Source organism: Leptinotarsa decemlineata, unplaced genomic scaffold (genome assembly GCF_025532065.1).
Source record: "Leptinotarsa decemlineata unplaced genomic scaffold, Ldec_3_MD MMD2_tig00000505_RagTag_RagTag, whole genome shotgun sequence".
NCBI classification, from domain to species: domain Eukaryota; kingdom Metazoa; phylum Arthropoda; class Insecta; order Coleoptera; family Chrysomelidae; genus Leptinotarsa; species Leptinotarsa decemlineata.
In genome coordinates, this window is record NW_027412549.1 from 12,437,243 (window position 1) to 12,456,498 (window position 19,256).

The following is a 19,256-nucleotide window of genomic DNA, read 5'->3' on the forward strand; positions in this document are numbered from 1 at the left end:
CAGCGACCTTCGAGAGATTGATGGAGACAGTTCTCAAGGGGCTCTCATGGAAGACGTGTCTAGTGTATTTCGACGATATAATCGTGGTTGGAAAATCGTTCGACGATCACTTGAAAAATCTGGAAGAGGTATTCATGCGTCTGAGGAGTTCTGGATTGAAACTTAGTCCTAAGAAATGCCATCTGTTCTAGAAAAAAGCCCGTATCTCCTCCGTATCTAAAATGAATTTTCCGTTCGGAAAATTCATTTTAGATACGGAAGTCAGCAACTATTGTATCACCAGGTGAGAGCTGTTGGCCGTTGTCAAAGGTGTAGAGCATTTCTACAAATACGTGTATGAAAGATGAGTCCTGTTGAGAACGGACCATGCAACTCTCAAATGGCTTCTGTAATTCAAAAATCCCGAGGGCCAAGTAGCGCGTTGGATTGAGGGACTTCAAAGAATTTGACTTCGGAATAGAACATCGAGCTGTGATTAGCCATAAAAACGCAGATGCCTTGTCACGGAGATCAAGCCTCGATGACCGCTCACATTGCTGACGAGTAGAAGAAAAGGAAGCAGCTATTTATAGAACTACAGCTGTAGACAACTGGGTGGACAATAAGATCAAGAAGGACCAAGAAAAAGACTCAGATCTTGGTTTAATCATCACATGCAAGAAAAGTAATCAAAGAACATCGTGGCAGGAGGTAGCAGGTTACTCGCCGGCCGTTGAGTCCTACTGTGCCCAATGGAACTCCCTTACCTTGGAAAACGGGGTTCTGAAGCGGGTGTTGGAGTCTGAAGACGGTAGTAGAGACAGGCGCCAGACAGTGGTACCCAGGAATAGACGACAGGAGGTGCTTAAAGAAATCCATGATGGACTCACTGGAGGACATCTGAGAGTAACGAAGACCCTCCAGAAAGTAAGAAAACGGTTTTACTGGGGTAATTGTCATGCCGACGTCAAGGACTGGTGCAGAAAGTGTGCTGTATGCGCTGCCAGTAATGGACCTCGGATACGACCGAAAGTTCCAATGCGCCAGTATAACGTGGGTAGTCCTTTTGAGAGAATCCCCATCGACATCGCCAGCCCGTTCCCAGAGTCCGACCATGGGAACAAATACATCCTGGTAGCCATGGACTACTTCAGTAAGTGGGCAGAAGCATATGCCTTGCCAACCTGGAAGGTTGGTAAAGGAATGACTATGTCGATTCGGTATCCTATTGAAACTGCATTCGGACCAGGGCAGAAATTTCGAGTCAAACCTGTTCCAAGAAATATGTAAACTGTTGGATATTCGAAAGACCAGAACCACAGCCTTACATCCACAGTCGGAATGGTGGAACGAATGAAAAGGACCATAAACCGCCACTTCTCCAAGGTAGTCTCTGACCATCAAAGAGACTGGGAACAGTACCTCCATCTGTTCCTGTTGTCCTATCATTCAGCAGTGCACGAGTCAACCGTCCAAACTCCTGCCAGTATTATAATGGGCGGAGAGCTGCGACTTCCTTGCGATCTGAAATTTGGGACGCCGCCAGAATAAGACACTGCGGAGGAAGACTATGTCAGCAAGCTTCGACAGAGAATGGACGACATCCATGAACAAGTCCGTCTGAACATCCGGAGTGCCAGCGATAGGATGGAGAAGGCCTATGACATCAAGGCGAATGCTGGAGGATTTGAAACCGGTGACCTAGGTGACCCTAAGCGACACCGTGGTTTATCACCGAAGTTGCGGAACTCGTGGGAAGGTCCGTACAAAATCAAGAAAAAGATTAATGACCTCGTCTACCGAATCCATGAGCCACCTTGAGGAAAGCCTAGGGTCGTCCATTTCAATAGATTGGCTCCTTATGCTGGAAATCACGACCAAGTTCGCGCCCCCAGACCAACAGACGATCTGTTTAAAATCTGTTTTTCCGTTAATCAGCTGTCGCCCCCATACGAACGACAACTCTCAGAAGTTGAGAAATTTGTGCGAGCTAAGGACTAACGAGATATTACCTTTTAATGTGTGATTCCTAACACGGTAACAAGGATGAAATAACGTTCCAGAAGTTCATGTCTTTATGGGTCGTACATGGGGTAACTCAAGAAGAGCCACGATACCTTTTCAAGGTTCCAATTGAATACGCACTTGCTCACTGCGTGGCAGAGGATCTCCAAATGTCCAAGGGCATCGCTGTGGTATTCAGCAAGAAGTTTGGTCAGCTCCAAATATTACGAGAACAGAATCCTGAAGTCGGAGGAGTGCTACAGTTGAAGAAGGGTCAGAGAAACATTTTCTACTTGGTGACCAAAAAGCATTCTCGAGACAACGGTCCTATGAAGATGTCTGGAAGAGTCTTACTAGACTGAGGAACACGATGCTCGACCAGAATCTCGTGGACTTGGCAATCTCGAAATTAGCCTCTGAGATCGACAGGCTGGATTGGAGAATTGTGAGAAGCATGTTGGAAACGATCTACAGATCCAGAAGATTTTGGTGTGCGGTAACCATCTTCCACGACCGAGCATGAAGACCGTGGAGTGTTACTTCCATCGAACTTCACAGTCCTGCAGGTATCGACACACGCCAAGGATGACATTTCGTGATGGAACATCTTTAAGAAGAGGGCAATGTAACGAATCTGAAGCCGGCCCTGACCGACTACAGAATTCTACGATGGACCTTTAGCGATATAAAAAGCCAGCTCCTCGTTCAGAAAGGGAGTTGAATTCAGAAAGCGAATCGAGCGGTTAAACAAGGAATTCAAATAGTGAAGATAAATTAAGCGTTAGTTGCTAAGTGTTGAATATATATTAGTTTGTGATAGTAAAATATTGTTAGAAATAAATTTGTTTAAGACAGTAAATTCTTAAACTTGTTATAACTTCATCTGACCACAATCAAGATTGTGGAACTTTAACAAACTCATTTAATCTTCCTCACTGTCGGAAACCGTACATCCAAGCTCTACGTTCTTTCGAAGGTACATAAACCCAACAAGCCACTGAGGTCGATAATCACTGACCCAGGTTTGCACCTACCTATCACCCGGCGAAGCATCTGGCTTCGTTCCTCCAGTCTCATGTGGGATACACGAATTCCTACGTCAGGAAATCGACAGACTTTGTTGGTAAAATAAGGGACTTATCTCTGGCCTACTTGTTTCCGAGTGATATCGTCGTACTCTTCAGAGCATTTCTTGCGGGGAGTTTTGAAGAGAAGGCAATCGACGCCTTTGAGTTGAAACCGATTTTGTGCTTACTTTACATGGATGACACCCTCGTCATCTGGAAACATGGAAGTTTCCTAGACCACTTGAACGCTCAACGCCCCAGCATAGAGACCATGGCGACTGAATAGAACCAGCGGATAGTATTCCTAGATGTATTCATCAAACGATGTGGTGCTAGACTAACCCACCAAGTGTAATGGATAGTTACCTGCACGCCCTATCAAAATCTAACCATCGTCCTAGTCCATCCCTGAAATGAACGGGCTTGAAGAATATGTGAACCAAAGTATCTAGAAGAAGAACTGGAACATATTCGAGTGACTTGGAGATCCAATGAATACAGTCTATCCGAGACCAACAAGGCCATGAAACTGAAGAGTTCCACGTTTTGAAACGGGGAGGAGGCTCAGATGGTTGCACGTGCGTATCTACCATAGGGTCACAGACAGAATTAAAAAACTCCTGAGGAAACGTAACAATAAATCAGATTTCAAACCCACCAAGAACCCACTATCAGCAGCAGGGGAATATCGCATACCGTGCACTTCTGAGACTAGGTCAAACGAAGAAGTCGGTTGTGGCGGAACACGCACTGCCCCCAACGCATTGTCCCCAACCCATTGTCCCCAACCATAGGCGACTTGTACGGGATGCAATAGAGATCCACAAACACACGGATAATTTCAACAGTAGATAAGAAACTGTGAACCTCATAACCTCAACGAATATGAAATCCCATTCTAAGAAAAGTTCAAGGATAACAAACATCATGATAACAAACATAGCCTGAAGTTGCTGGATTCCATCCAGAAAAGAGCCATCCACCTGATTGGAGACGCGAACATCACGTGCAACCTTGATAGTCTAGAAAATCGAAGAAAGGTTGGAGATTTGTCTCTCTTCTATAGATACTTTCACGGGAGATGTTCAAGTGACTTGGCGGATTTGATTTCACCAAGATCGGTACATACATATCAACGGACTGTGGCTGCTCATCGTTTTGAGATTCAACTCAGCATACCTCGAACTTCACTGTTCAAGAACTCTTTCATCTGGAGAACTGCGTTTATGTGGAATAAACTTCCTGAGAACGTAACTAGCACAAGAAACTACCTGAATCAACATAGATATGATTTTCGCAGTCGGAATACTCAGTCATCCGAGATAAACTCAGTATGTATAAAACTATGTAGAAGCTAGTCACTCGCGCCAGCGAAACTTCAGGAATAATTTTCAAAAATCGACAGCCTGCAAACCAGAACAGAAATACCTGTCCTTAATAGACAAACAAGGTCATGTAATCCAACTAAGGGAAACCAAGCCACGCAAACTTATGATAATATAAAACCGGATACAAATTGAAGCATTGTAGTTTCTGCATTGGAAACAACGGGAACAACAACTCGAGCACCAACTCGAGCACTTCGGTCTTTACCTCATTGCCTTTGATAATGTCTACCCCAGTAGTACACGAATCGTAAATAACTTCAATAATTCTGAAACATTTATTAGTGAGAGAAAAAGTCAATTGGCCGTAATAGAATCACTTTTCTTATTACAATAAATAAATTTACAAATTCTATATTTCATTTTATGTAAGTAAAAAGCGAATGAAGTTATAGTTAAACAAAATTACGCCTTGTGGTTCGCAACCATCATATCGTAGTGCACGTGTTTCCGTGAATATGGGATACAAAAATGAGAATACTACAGAGTTGGAAAATCGTTGAAAGTTCTAATTTTATGATAGAATTCGATTCAGAACAAATCATACTTTATAATCCAAACATTTTTTTTCGTTCAAAAATCTATTTGAATTCAAGACTAAAGAGGGAATAGGTTATTGGATCGAACTATTATAAGTTATGAGCTTTTTGAACTACTTTTCTAAAACATAACTTTAAACTCTTTCGAAAGTCAACTGACACTATAATCACTCTGAATTAATGATAAGTATATTACAAGAATATACCATTTTAGATGAGACGCTTTGAAAGCAATTTGTCATCGAAAAACTACTCCTTTCTATCCGAAGTGGAATATATATATGAAATGTATTATCATTTTGGATATTATAAGATAAAAACAACTTGCATGTCGAAAAATACGAATCTGATCATCTACATTACATGAATAATGAAACAGAAAAAATTTCAAGATATAATTTTATTCAACAACAAAATCACAATTAACCAGTCTTCTAAATTTCCAAGTACAATTCAAATCTTTGAAATTTTACAATTCAGAAATTCGAAATTTCACAATTCATAATTTAGATTTTTTGTCTTCCAAAGATTTTGCCGGTTTACCCGTTCGACTAATGGGAATTTCTTTGGTTTGATCTATCTTTTCACCTGTTCTGGGAACACTGACTGTAAGAACACCATCCGTCGATAACTTAGATTCCAATCTTTCCATGTCGCAGTTTTCGGGAACGACATATTTTCTCACAAAATGTCTGTAGATGTGCCCATGCTCGTCTTGTTTCTCTTCATGTTTTCCTTCCACCGTCACTGTTCGATCTCCAGTAACTTTCACCGATATTTCATTTGGTTTGAAATGCTGCACATCAAAATTAGCGTAGAATTTATCCTTGTCGTACTTTACAGAAGATCCAGTATCTTGAAGGGCTGCCTCTAAGTTTCTAAAATAGTCTGGAAATCTTATTAAAGAGCGTGGAATTGTGGGTTGGAAGAAATCGACGTCGAATAAATCCCGATTTCTTCTCCAATCGGGTCTCGTCCAATGGTCATCGAAAAAATAAGGTAATAACGACATTTCAAAAACACGTTGTCAATGAAACACTTCACAATTCACTAATAAAAAGTAGGAATATTCCACTCGAAGTAAATCGCGACTTTTCAAATTCAAACTGACACGCCACGCGCCCACTGGGTTATTTATACCTGATTGGCCAGATCTAGATAATTCTTCTCATTCTATCAGCATGTTTATTGGCGATTTCTAGAATGTTCGGTTATCTTCGTCTAAAACGATGTAAACTCGAACGTCTCTTATTCATTCATCGGCTATTATCGCTATACAAAGGTTGTCGTTGAAAAAACAAACAGGGTAAGGTAAAAAACCGTTTAAAAACACTGAAATTCAAATTGATACTTATGAATCCTTATAGATAATTGTACTTTTCTTGCTTTTGCTCTGTACGGTAATAGAAGAAAATTATTTTTTTTTCTTATATTTTATGATTGAAATAAAGCGCAGTATGATGCCTCCCAAACAACTTTTATTTTTATGATTTTTAACAAAGTTTAGTTTTTAGATTTGTTTGGCTGTTAGTGAAATAATAAATAGTGTTTTTGAATTTGTATCCGGGTAATATACAAACAGAAATAAATTAAAAAACGTAAATATTTAAATTAGAACACATGAACCTGTGATGAACTGTTTGGAACCTTTGGTGTAATAATGAATATTACTGGAGTTTTTTCCCAACACCCAACCGTTATTTTAACACCTCGACACGTGTTTCGATCACTAAGTGATCATCTTCAAGAGGAAGATCAAACAGTTTGATCAAACAGTAGATTTGTAGAAATTTCTGACTGCTTTGTAGTATTCAACATTGTCGGTAACTATCACATAATCTTTTCTAATTTTCTATTATATTTATAATGAATTAAGCAGAAAATATTCCTTTCAAATAATATAATTAATACAAATTCCCTGTTTTATCCTTCCTATTTCTTAACTTTCTGACCATGCATATAAGAAAAAAAAAAGTTAAATCATTTTATTGAATGGAATGAAATTAGTCTAGGTAGTTTTTAAGACGATGGAAAAATAATTGTAAGATAGGGATCGCGATTGCTATATGGAAGAAATCGGAAACCTAGGAGATATAAACTCGGTTAAATTGAGGAGATGCATCGGTGAAGTTGCCAGCAAAATGCTAACTTAGACCGGGTGATTATTTTTGCCACATTAAAATTTTAATTTGTGATGATTTCTTGGAGACGAAACGTCGTAAAAAATCTGTAATAATATACACGCGATAATATACAGTTTCAATATCTTCTTGAATCACCTCAGAAAAAAACTAAACGTAATTGGCAAGCTTTGGTTTTCTACGGAATTAATTGTAACTTTCTGAATTGAAAAAGTCTTTCAAATAAGATGACAATTCAACCGGCCTTTTATGTCTCGCGGTTTCTCATTTTTCCATACTGGCACCTCCTTATCTTTTGTACTCAGTGTCAAGTACAAAACTTGGGAGCTCTTCTCAATAGTTATTGCAGTACAATTCCTTACTTGTAAAATCGTAAATATTTAAATACATTACTGTTACATACTGTTTCAACTACAAATTCATTGTATAAAACGTATATTTCAAATTTTAATTAATATTAGGTGATTTGTAGTAGAAATAATCAAAGAATTCTGCCAACCTTCATCAATATAAATAGTCACTGGTTAATATAAGAACATAGGCTCTCGTGACCGCAGTTATGATTAAAGAGACCATAATCCAGGCTGGGAGGTCGCGGTCGAATAGAACCGAGAGTACAAAAAGCGTTTCGTCTGCTACTGCGACAGACGAGATATAACTTTCGTTTTCGCAGTAAACGAACATACTACTGATTATATCTTCCTCAGTAGCAGACGAAACGATTGGTTTTCTAGGTTCCATTCGACCGTAATTTTGTTCTCCTTGATCACTTGTTATTTCTACCTCTTGGGTTCAAAATTATCAATATCCGATGAATTGCCAGTAATGGTGTCAAAATTTTCATTTTGCGGCGGCAGACGGCGTTGTTTACGTTTACTGTTTACGGCTTGCCGTAATTTGCTGGAATAAACCAGAAATTAGGTTTTATACATAAAATATTGTTCCAGAATGATTCTTTGAATAGTTGGGGAGTATTTTTTAAAAAACCTAAATTTTATCATGAAACACTAAAACATTTTGTTTAGGTGTATGAAGAGGACTTATATTGAGAGAAAAAAATGACTTGGAAACCCCTGTCTTTTTATGAATTTCCACCATCTAATGATTTGGTACTAACATTTATCAAAAGGTTACTTGACCCCAAGGCTGATAGACTTGGGAATTGGAAAACCACTGCCTTCGAAGCAGATTTTGATTCGACTGTTGATGTCGATGAAGATAAGTTCCAGGTCAATCTTAACGTTTAACAACACTTCTAACCTGAAGAAATATCTGTAAAAGTGACTGGAGAAGATGAAGAGAAAAATGTTGAATATGGTCAAATTTTCAGACATTTCATTAGGCACTATGCCTTAACTATGAACGTTTTGATCCCAATAAAGAACAGCCAAAGAAAATGTAGAAATATTCCGATCATCCAAACAGAAGAACCTGCTTGTAAGAAAAGAAAATGTGAGGCCTCCTAATTTTTTAATATTAGGGTAAGACAAGTTCAACAAGAATATATTCTTAATTTGGTGGATATTCCAAGTGTAAAATAATATTTCAAAAATTCTGTGTTCAGAAAGTAGTATTTTTTTACTCCTGGGTGATTTATAATAAATTATTTTAATATACTTGGCCCTTTAATTTCAAAAAATTTTGTTGAAAGTGTAGAAGTATATTTTCATCACAAGTTTCTCAACTTCTGAGAGTTGTCATTCGTATGGGGGCGACAGCTGATTAACGGAAAAACAGATTTTAGACAGATCATTTCGGACTTCCATAGTCTAATATGATATAAATTGATTTGAAATCCCTGGAAGAATCTAAAATATTAAAAAGATTAGCTGATAAAACAATTTTATTAAGCAAAAAACTGAAATTACAATGAAATAACATACAAGCAACAACCAAAAAACCAAAACAATTGAACTATTAACACAACCTGAAAAATTAAAAAATTGTTAACAAAAAATGAAAATCAAAAATATAAAATTAAAAGGTTCTAAGCCAAGTTACTTCACGACGTTTCAATTGTTAGTATCCACAATCGTCTTCGGGTGATTGCTATATAAGTTATCACCCGAAGACGATTGTGGATACTAATAGAAACTTCGTGAAGTAACTTGGTATGGAATCTTTTAATTTTATATTTTCAATTTTCATTTCTTGTTGATTATTTTTTGATTTTTCAGTTCGTGTTAATAGTTCAATTTTTTTAGTTGTTGCTTGTAGATTATTTCATTGTAATTTCAATTTTTTGCTCAATAAAATTGTTTTTTCAGCTAATCTTTTTAGTTTTTTACAGATTCTTCCTGGGATTTCAAATCAATTTATATCATATTAGACAATGGAAGTCCGAACTGATGAAATGCACCACGAAACATTGTCAACCACCTTCAAAAAATATAGAAGTATAATTGAAAAGTCTTGCATCCCAGTAAGAATAACGATGATTCAACTTTATTGAGCAAATTACAATAAAAACAATAATTGTACCTAGAACAAAGTTAGGCCTGAGGGCTACTCTTATAAAATCTTCATTTTGCAAGACATTGAAATTTAATTTCCTAACATTGAAATCAAAGTTCAACTAGTTCTGAAAATGCAATCAGTGCAAGTTGTTCAACTTTTAATGAGGAATTGAGTCATTACTATTGATCAATACATATTGAAAGGCTATACCTACCAATTGATTGTTTGGGAGAGCACACTGACACCATATTAATGACCAGTTCATATGGCACCTCAAAGGAGGATTTCTGACAACCAAAGTTACTAAAACTAACATTAATGTCCATATACACATGATTTTGGTTGAAAGTTATAGATAGTAGGTTTTTGTATCAGTATGTGCATTTCATCTAACTGCTGAGGTAATTGAGGTAAAATTTCTTTGTTCTTCAAGTCTTTAAAATGAGGGTACTTTATGGGAAGAAGCATTTTGGCTTTCTACTTCTCCATCATTAAACATAAAATGTGAGAAACTTCAAAAAAAAAGGAAGAAAAAACTAACGAAAATAATTTTTTTCTATTCAGATATCATTCATAGGAACGCTACAGAATGTATTGATATAAAAAGTTACATGGAATACTATCATCCTCAATTGTGTACTTAGATGTTCCTGGATAAAATACTTACTTGTCTATTAGCACCGTTTTGGATAACATTATAAGATGAATCACTCATTTCTTTCATAACATCTTGATTATAAATCATTGAAACAAACAAATTTGCTTTTTTCATTTAATCTCAGCTTTAATGAATTGAAAAGAGCATATTTTTAGGAGTGATCAATTTTTTGTTGTGTTTTCCATTGGTAAAACTCATGTCACTGCTAAAACCACAGAATATTTAAACCTAACAGTACAACCAGCACCAGGTGAGTGCATATTTTATGTTCAATAGGTGAAACGAGTGTCAGTTCTGATGTTCCATAGGAAAACCAGGTCAATGACAATTAAACTCCGTGCATATTTTTCAGCTCTTTGAGGTGGATCGACTTCAGTGCTTGGTAAAATGGCATCATCGGGTAGTGAAGTAATTGAAATAGTAGCTTCAATACCCGTGGAACAAGATAAACAATTTCAACACATTATAATAAGTTTGTCATGGTGAAACAAGCTGGACTGAAGTAAAAAATCATAGGTAATTTTTTTTTTCAATATTAGCGAAATTTCAGGAAGAAGCACCTTTCGTGATGATTGATGAATTCAAGTATAGCATATTCTTTTCGAAAAATCTAACTCACAGTGAATAGACCTTCAACTTTAGTAACCTCACACATAAATGATTTCTATTGTCTTGCATTTGAATAAGACACTTTTCTATTTGAAACTAATTGATACAGTTTATTGAATAGCTTCCTCAAGCGCTTAAGGAAGCTATTGTATAGCAAAACACGTATGGCGGTTTTTGTAATAATAATAATAGCTTTATTGTCCAACAGTTACCCATTTACAGGACAATATAAAATTTTATTCACAATACTTAACTATAAATGAAAAATAAAATGAACAAAAAAGAAAAACTAATTCTAATTACCTACTTCAAGTACATGTTAGCAATTAATTAATAATGTTATGATGGTTAGTGAAGAATAAATCACCATGGGTACAAATGCTATTGAAATTTGTGCACATAACATATATTGGGGAATTGAGCGTAATGTTAGTTCTTGCTCTGAGAGGTCTAAAAATGGATTTAGATTGTGAAGCTGGCCGTGGTACATTGAAGTTAATTTGTTCAAGAATTTTAGACAGTCAACTCTCTCATTCACTAACTTGAAAAAATATGAGCGACGCACATTTTCTGCGATGCTCTAAACTAAAAAGTTCCAAACGTTCATATATGACATCATTACTGATACCTCTCTCAGGGTAAGAACCATCTATTCTGAAAATTAGAAATTTACAAAACTTTCTTTGAACTCTTTCAATGGCTATGTTATGAATCTCATAGAATGGACTCCAGACGATCCTTGCATATTCTATCTTCGAACGTACGTATGTACGTAGGTGTAGTGTAAAACCCTTTATAGTGAAAATCATACAATTCACCGGTTAAGTTAGCATTGAGAAAAAGAGGCCCAACTATGTGGTTTCCCAAAATACCTGCCCAAACATTTACTTTTTCTGGAAATTGAGTATGTTTTTCACGAAAGATGTGAGGATTTGTGTCACTCCAATACCTCACATTTTGAGTGTTAACATTTCCATTGAGAAAGAAAGTACTTTCGTCACTAAAACAAATTGTCTGTATGTAGCCTGGTTGTTGGTTCATTTTATCGGATAGTTTCACAGAATTCTAGTCTTCGGTCAGGGTCATCATCTGAAAGTTGGTGCACCATTTTCAATTTGTATGGATGAAATTTGTTTTTAGCCAACACCCTATGTACTGTCCTTTGACTGACTTCACAGATAGACGCAACTTGGGCTGTGGAAGAGGTAGGGTTCACTACCATTTCTCCAAGTATGTCAATTTTTTTGTCATCACTAATTGTTGGTCGACCAGATCGTTTGGCATCTTGAACACTACCTGATGCTTCAAACTTCCGAAGAAGCTCCCTCAAATAAACCCTCGATATAGGGCGATCGGGGTACCTCTCATTAAACAGTCGTTCCGCTGCATGGAAATTGTTTCTACATTCACCAATTATTAAGATAGCTGCTACTTTGTCGGCTACAGTACGTACCATTTTGCCTATGTAAACACTTAAACGTCTCGTTAAACAATAGCTTAGGTAAATTTTCAAGGTATAAACACTTTTGACAAGTAGATAATTCAAACACGTCAACCTTTTTGACAATGAACCAGAGGCGTACTTTAAAATCTTTATTAATTAAATGCGAAACAATAATTTTCGTATTTCTTCAATTTATCAATCAAAATCAGCAGAAACCCAAACAAAATTGGTATGACTGAATAGGTATTTTCAATACCTTTCAAACGAGCTGTCACTTGCCATAGGGTCCCATTTAAAATTTTTGGTCACAGTGGCCTTGTGACGTCATTTATGACTATTGCGTCACCTGTTATGACCAGTTAAGAAGCCTACATCCGTTTATTTCCACCCTCCAAATTTCATTATTATAAGTATACCCGTTCCAAAGATACGAGGGGGGGAGGGGACTTTTGACTAGCACTATATATATATATATATATATATATATATATATATATATATATATATATATATATATATATATATATATCAATGAGATATGCCCGTCCCCTGAGGTATGCCTGTGGCTAATAATATTGGATCACTATATAATTGAATCATTTATTTGGATTGCATATGCAGGAATAACTTATACCTTATAACTTATATCCTTCGTGGTATTAGCCAGGAAAGTAGTTGTTTTCTGATAGTTGTCAGTCCATTAACCGACAGTGTAGGCAAGGTGAGACTGGCCTGAACGAATTGTTCTTTTAGATAATTGGATATACAGCCAGTCTTTAAGTGTGCCCACTCAGTTAATGTGAAGTTTTCTTCCTTATACGATGAATTGGTCAAATTCGGCTATGCAGTTGATTACCTTGTTCATGGCAGATGGGGCGATGACCAACATATTGTTTGTCGTTCGTTTCAGCCTAGTTCGAGAAATGATACTCTGAAAGGAATTCAATTTTCAATCATGGGAAATCATCGACTTCATGTCGATGATAGAAACTACCTTGCACTGATGAGTGGCCAAACAGCCCGAAACCGGCCTGCAAGTCTGTTCCAATAACTGAAAATCGATTTCCGCAGTTGTATTGCCATATGCAGTGATGACTTCAGTGAAGAATCCTGCACTGATACCTAACGGATATAATCCAACGCCCTTCGTGGTATTAGCCAGTGGAGTACTTGTTTTCTAATAGGTGTCGGAGACATAGTGTAAAGATACTATAGTTAAGACTAGCCTTAACGAATTGTTCATTTAGATAATCAGATGAGCACGTTAGTTTATAATTATGATCACATTTTTGACGACAATATCGCTTTTCAATGGCAGTAAGCTAATAATAGATTTTAAATTGTTTGCTTTGTATACAATGTTAGGAATCAATGATAAGTGTCATGTAATTTGGTTCAAAAGTTGCTAGGGCAACTCTTTCTCTAAAAAGAAATATGTCTTGTCAATTGTCACTTGCAGTGTTCATCATTCTTGTTCTGTGCTTCCAATCTTTAATCCTTTCATTCCTTGTTTAGAAAGATGGCAGACAACAAACTTTATGATATTTTAGGAGTGAGTAGAACTGCATCAGATAATGAAATAAAAAAGGTGAGATTACTGATTTTTTATTGTTATAATCATTCATTTAATTACTATATCAGAACTGTGGTTCAGACCGTTCTGATGGCAAAAATTTTTTCACAAGGCCGATACCTATGTATTCTTTGTCACATTTTTATGGAAGTTTTTTTTAATTACAGCAATACAGAAAATTAGCCAAAGAGTTCCATCCAGATAAAAATCCAGAAGCTGGCGATAAATTTAAAGAAATAAGTTATGCTTATGAAATCTTATCAGACTCAAGAAAAAGATCTACTTACGATCGTGTTGGGCTTAAGGGATTACAAGAGGGAGCTCATGAAGGACACAGCAGCGATGATTTACTCTCACATATTTTCGGGGGAAATTTGTTTGGGGGTTTTGGAGGATTTGGTGGAGCAGGCATGCATAGACGACCACATAGAGGTGACGATACAGTTCATCCTCTGAAGGTCACATTGGAAGACATGTACAGTGGTAAAACATCTAAATTGCAACTTAGTAAAAATGTAATATGTTCTGCATGTTCTGGCAAAGGTAGTAAAAGTGGTCACACTGAAAAATGTCGTACTTGTGATGGTTGTGGGCTTAAAGTATCTTATCGCCAGATAGCCCCGGGAATGGCACAACAAACACAAGTCCGATGTCCAGAATGCAAAGGTGAATGTGAGGTAATAAAAGAAAAAGATAGATGCACTACCTGCAAGGGTAAGAAAGTTTGTAATGAAACTAAAATTCTTGAAGTTCATGTTGATAAAGGTATGAAAGAAAATCAAAAGATATTTTTCCGTGGAGAAGGTGATCAACAACCTGATGTTGCAGCTGGGGATGTGATTATAGTTTTACAGCAGAAACCCCATGAAAAATTTGAAAGGAGCGGTGATGACCTCCATATGAAACACTCAATTTCACTTACCGAGGCATTGTGTGGATTTTCGTTTGTTTTGCGTCATTTAGATGGTCGTGAAATTTTGATTAAACAACCTGCAGGTACCGTAGTTAAACCTGGAGATGTCAAGACAGTAATCGGTGAAGGTATGCCTCGTTATAAAAATCCCTTCGAGAAGGGAAACCTATATATTGCATTTGAAATTAAATTTCCTGAAAATCATTTCACAACTGAAGCTAATTTGAATGTTTTGGAAACATTACTTCCTCCACGATCTGCATTCACAATGCCACAAGGAGAAAATGTTGAAGAGGTGGATTTGTTGGACTTTGACCCTAACGAAAGAAGTTCAAATTCAGGTCGAGGAGAAGCTTATGCCAGTGATGATGAAGATCAAATGCATGGTGGACCTGGTATACAATGTGCACATCAGTAGGATAATTTTACCTTTGCCAATATGTATGTTGTTCTGTGCTTCTTTCTAAATAAGGATATTGTGAAATGAAATTCTCTTATAGAAAAATGAGTTGCAGATCATAGATTTTTCTATCCACATTTTTTTGACCAAATTTTGACATTTTTTAGAAATGCAGTATACCATTGTTTATGTTAAATGTTATGTATTATGTGAACTTATTTAACTCATTTTCTCTGTAGAGTGAAATAATACAAATTATTTTAAAGTAAAATTCCAATATTTCTATTTTCCCCTGTTCATCCAATGTATGATACTTTCATAAATTAGTCATTCATTCATGTTGATTTGTCTATAGATCTAATTTAGAATATAATACAAATAAAGTCACTCAAAAACTATGTCACGATGCATAGAATATCCCTGATGTGACCACTCAAAACCCTTTCCCATGTTAGATATTGTGTTGAAAACTGGAAGCCTAGGGCACTCTTGATAAATAAATAGTAAAGATCCAATGAGTACAACTCAAAGACGTAGTTCGGCAATGTCAAGTTGGAACCTTACTTTAAAATGTTGTTTACATTTTGGAATAAATCAATATAAGATGAAAGATTGTTTTACATTAAGGTCCATACATTAAAAATCTCGACGAAAAACGCGCGACAGATACCTTTTCATCAATCAACATGTTTACAAAGTTGATACAATCTCATTTTACATGTCAAAAGTTTTTGAAAAAACAAGTCCGTCAAAACATCAAGGGTTCTATGCATCTTTCACTATGTATTACAAATATAAGGATGTTGATAAGAAAATAATGTCTATTGAGGAGAATTCATGAATGTATTCTAAAACAAAAAATCGCCGATTAAATTGTCATATTAGCAGAAATTATGTTGATAGTGAATGTAAAGTATATGTATATTTACAATATTTCGAAAAAGTAACGTCTTTTTCAGGTCTCATCAGTGGTGCTAGGCTGAACCACAAATGCATTGCTGGACTAAACTGTCATGAAAAGACAAGCCTAAGTAAGAGCGATGACATCTCCCCTTATGAAGATGTCATTTATGGGATAAATCTTATGCATTTGTGGCTCACAGCCTAGCATTACTGATTAAACCTATGACGGGTCGAAATAGTGATGGCTCATGTTGAATCATAAATACTTTTTGTTTGGACTCTAGTTCACAACGAGTTACTTTGCAGTGAAAGAGAGATGGCAAAACTCGTTGGTAGCCAATGTCAAAGCTTGGCTTTGAAACTGACTGCTTTTGGGAATCTTGCTTATTTTTTATATTCAAGGATTGAGTTCTTTATCGATCCCATAGATGGCGTCTTCGTAAGGGGAAATGTCATCGTTCTTACTCGAAATTACGACTTCAAACTCGAAATTTCGACTTCAATCTCGAAATTTCGATTTTATACTTGAAATTAACACTTTGAACTAAAACTTCGGCTTCAATCCAAAAGATGCAAAGAAATGAAGATTAACTTCACAAGTTCTCAACTACGCAAGCGCAGAAAAGCCACGTTTCTACTTTTGTTATATATTCTTACGAAATTATGACTTTAAAACTGAAAATGTCCACTTTATACTGGAAATTTTGAGTTTGGAGTTGAAATTGCGACTTTAAACTCGTAATTTTCAAGAAACAAATAATAAAAATATGTGGCCTTCTGCACTTCCATAGTTTAGTGATTGTGAACGTAATTTTATTATTTCCTTTGGTTCTTTCGGATTTTTGGCTGGTCTTGCATTTTCCGAAACACTGTTTTTACACTACCTCACTGAACACAATTTTTGTATTTTTTAGTCTTTATGGAAACAAATATTTCAGTAAATAAATGTAACACCTAATATTAAAAGTTTTGAGACTAGGTCATTGTCTAACTACGGTGATTTTCTGAGTTTAATATTCAGATTAAATGGCCTAGATGTCGCTCACTCTGTGGCCCTCCTGCGTTTATCAATGTAATATCTAATTAGAATTATTATTGGCACCTCGATACATACATGCGGGACTATTGCGAGTCAACTGTATTAATCATGACTGGCATATTTATTCACCAAAGGCTGTAAAAAATTGGGCAGGAAAATAGATTTTTTTTTAATAAAAGTGACCTCTTTATGCAAAGGTGATATATTCCTGTACAGCAGAATTCTATCCTAGGCCGGGCGGTTCGCCGTGGGTGCTTTGTTCACTCAGTCAATCGGCCGATGTGTGCGGCGATGGTTCAAGCCCCAGGCTTAGGAATCACACGTTAAAAGATAATACCTCGTAAGTCCTTAGCTTGCACAAGTTTCAACTTCTGAGGGTTGTCGTTCGTAGGGGTGTGATAGCTGATTAACGGAAAAAATATATTTTAAACATATAACATACGATAGTTTCAAAGGTAAGTTTTATTTTGGAAAAAGTAAATACCAATGTTATCAGCCGAAACCATGAAATATTTATCATTTTCATTTCAAACTGAACATGAAAATTAAGTTGAAAAATTGAGATAGGTAGGCAGTGACCGTTGTTTTTGGCTCGTATCAGAGAGTAATCAAAGAGAGAATAACGAAACACTATTTCCGCGGGTATATTATCCCTCCGTCACAGCCACATTATCCAACAAGAAAGAAAGGCCATAATTACTTAGATAGAGAGTGAAAAAAACTCAGCCACACAATACAATACCTATTACCTATAAACAGGTATTTTGTGATTTAACTGGCATCGTGCAGCGTTGTCATGTTACCATTATTTGCGTCGTTTACAATTATTTTCAACTGGGATCAAAAGGTAACATAACGATTTTAGAGATGGTAATGTAGCTTTTTGTCACAGATTACTTTTAACAATTTCTTGCACACCCATTTATACTTATGAATGCATTCTATCAATTTGAAATAATTTAGATATAAAATTTAAAAGCTATGGTCGTAAATTGTAACAAAAAAAAATGATGAATATTGGCTATGTACAAAAAGTGAGCCAAGGTATTGCCAAATAGTTATCGATGCAGATATTAATTTCGAAAAATTATAATTTAATTTCTGTAGAAATGATTTCAGTGATTATTTTCTTCAAAACGATTAAGTAATTAAACAATAGTAGGATAGGCCACCAATACCAGTATTAAATCGAGTATTTCTTTCAAACCGATAAAATTAAAAAAATGAAGGCTAGGCCACTGAACCAGAATTTTACAGCGATAAAACTGGCAATTAATATCTTGTAATTATTTTTGCATCATACGTGATTTTCGGGGGCTAGTTATGCATCATTCTCGCATCTCAATCACTGTTACTGTTCTAATCGAATTGAATCAATGGAATAAAATATGAAAATATAATGGTGACCTAATATAATAACTTTGGACGAATGCTTCTACAGAAATTCATAGGTTCAATTTGATATTATGATTCTGACTTCTGACAGTAACTATAGATCCTAACTCTACTGAGACAATGCAAAGTCAAATATGTAAATCAAATTAGGCTCACCAATACAAAAAAGAACAGAGACCTAGATGAAAAATGAATTGTCAGACTTCACTGATTCACAACTGATTCACATAAATCATTCTTGAATACCAACAACTATTTAGAAATCTTGAATCATAATTGAAACTTAATCATATTTAGTTGGAATGAAATAGTCATTCTGAATTTAAATGAAATCTAAAAAATAGGGTTTTATCATATTTTTTGCTCTCATGGTATAGCTAACAAGTTCTCATTAAACCATTGATTTTTTTTATAAAATATTGAGGGCTTGTGTTATTATTATTGATTTAACTCTTCTTCCGAACAGCGATCAAACTGACAGCCATGAAATTAACATTTATGTGTCATCAATAAAATTGATTTAATTTGATTCTTATATCTATGAATGCAACTGAGAATATAATATGTCAATGTTTTCAATTCAAACTTTATAATTTTCGAGCAATAATAAAAGTTTTCGATAAAAATGAAAATTTATGAATAAAATTTTGAGGTCTTGTATCGATAAAATAAAATAATTGGATGAATATGATGATCTTAAATTTGGTTTCGGTAGTCTGGCAACACGGCTTCAGTGATATCTATCTCAGG

At 35.8% G+C, this 19,256-nt stretch overlaps 2 protein-coding genes and 1 long non-coding RNA gene across 3 annotated transcripts; 2 read left to right on the plus strand and 1 right to left on the minus strand.

The window, feature by feature from the left end:
- Positions 1–5,359: 5,359 nt before the first annotated feature.
- Positions 5,360–6,098, minus strand: LOC111505786 (alpha-crystallin A chain). The gene has a single exon (XM_023160659.2). It carries the CDS (start codon positions 5,984–5,986, stop codon positions 5,474–5,476), a length of 513 nt encoding a protein of 170 aa, XP_023016427.1. The 5' UTR covers positions 5,987–6,098; the 3' UTR covers positions 5,360–5,473.
- Positions 6,099–7,956: 1,858 nt separating this feature from the next.
- Positions 7,957–12,648, plus strand: LOC111505787 (uncharacterized). Its single transcript, XR_002722181.2, has 3 exons — positions 7,957–8,596; positions 10,386–10,480; positions 10,583–12,648. It is a non-coding gene; the product is annotated as an uncharacterized lncRNA (long non-coding RNA).
- Positions 12,649–13,710: 1,062 nt separating this feature from the next.
- Positions 13,711–15,440, plus strand: LOC111505788 (dnaJ homolog subfamily A member 2). Its single transcript, XM_023160661.2, has 2 exons — positions 13,711–13,871; positions 14,024–15,440. Exons 1-2 carry the CDS (start codon positions 13,803–13,805, stop codon positions 15,185–15,187), a joined length of 1,233 nt encoding a protein of 410 aa, XP_023016429.1. The 5' UTR covers positions 13,711–13,802; the 3' UTR covers positions 15,188–15,440.
- Positions 15,441–19,256: the final 3,816 nt, after the last annotated feature.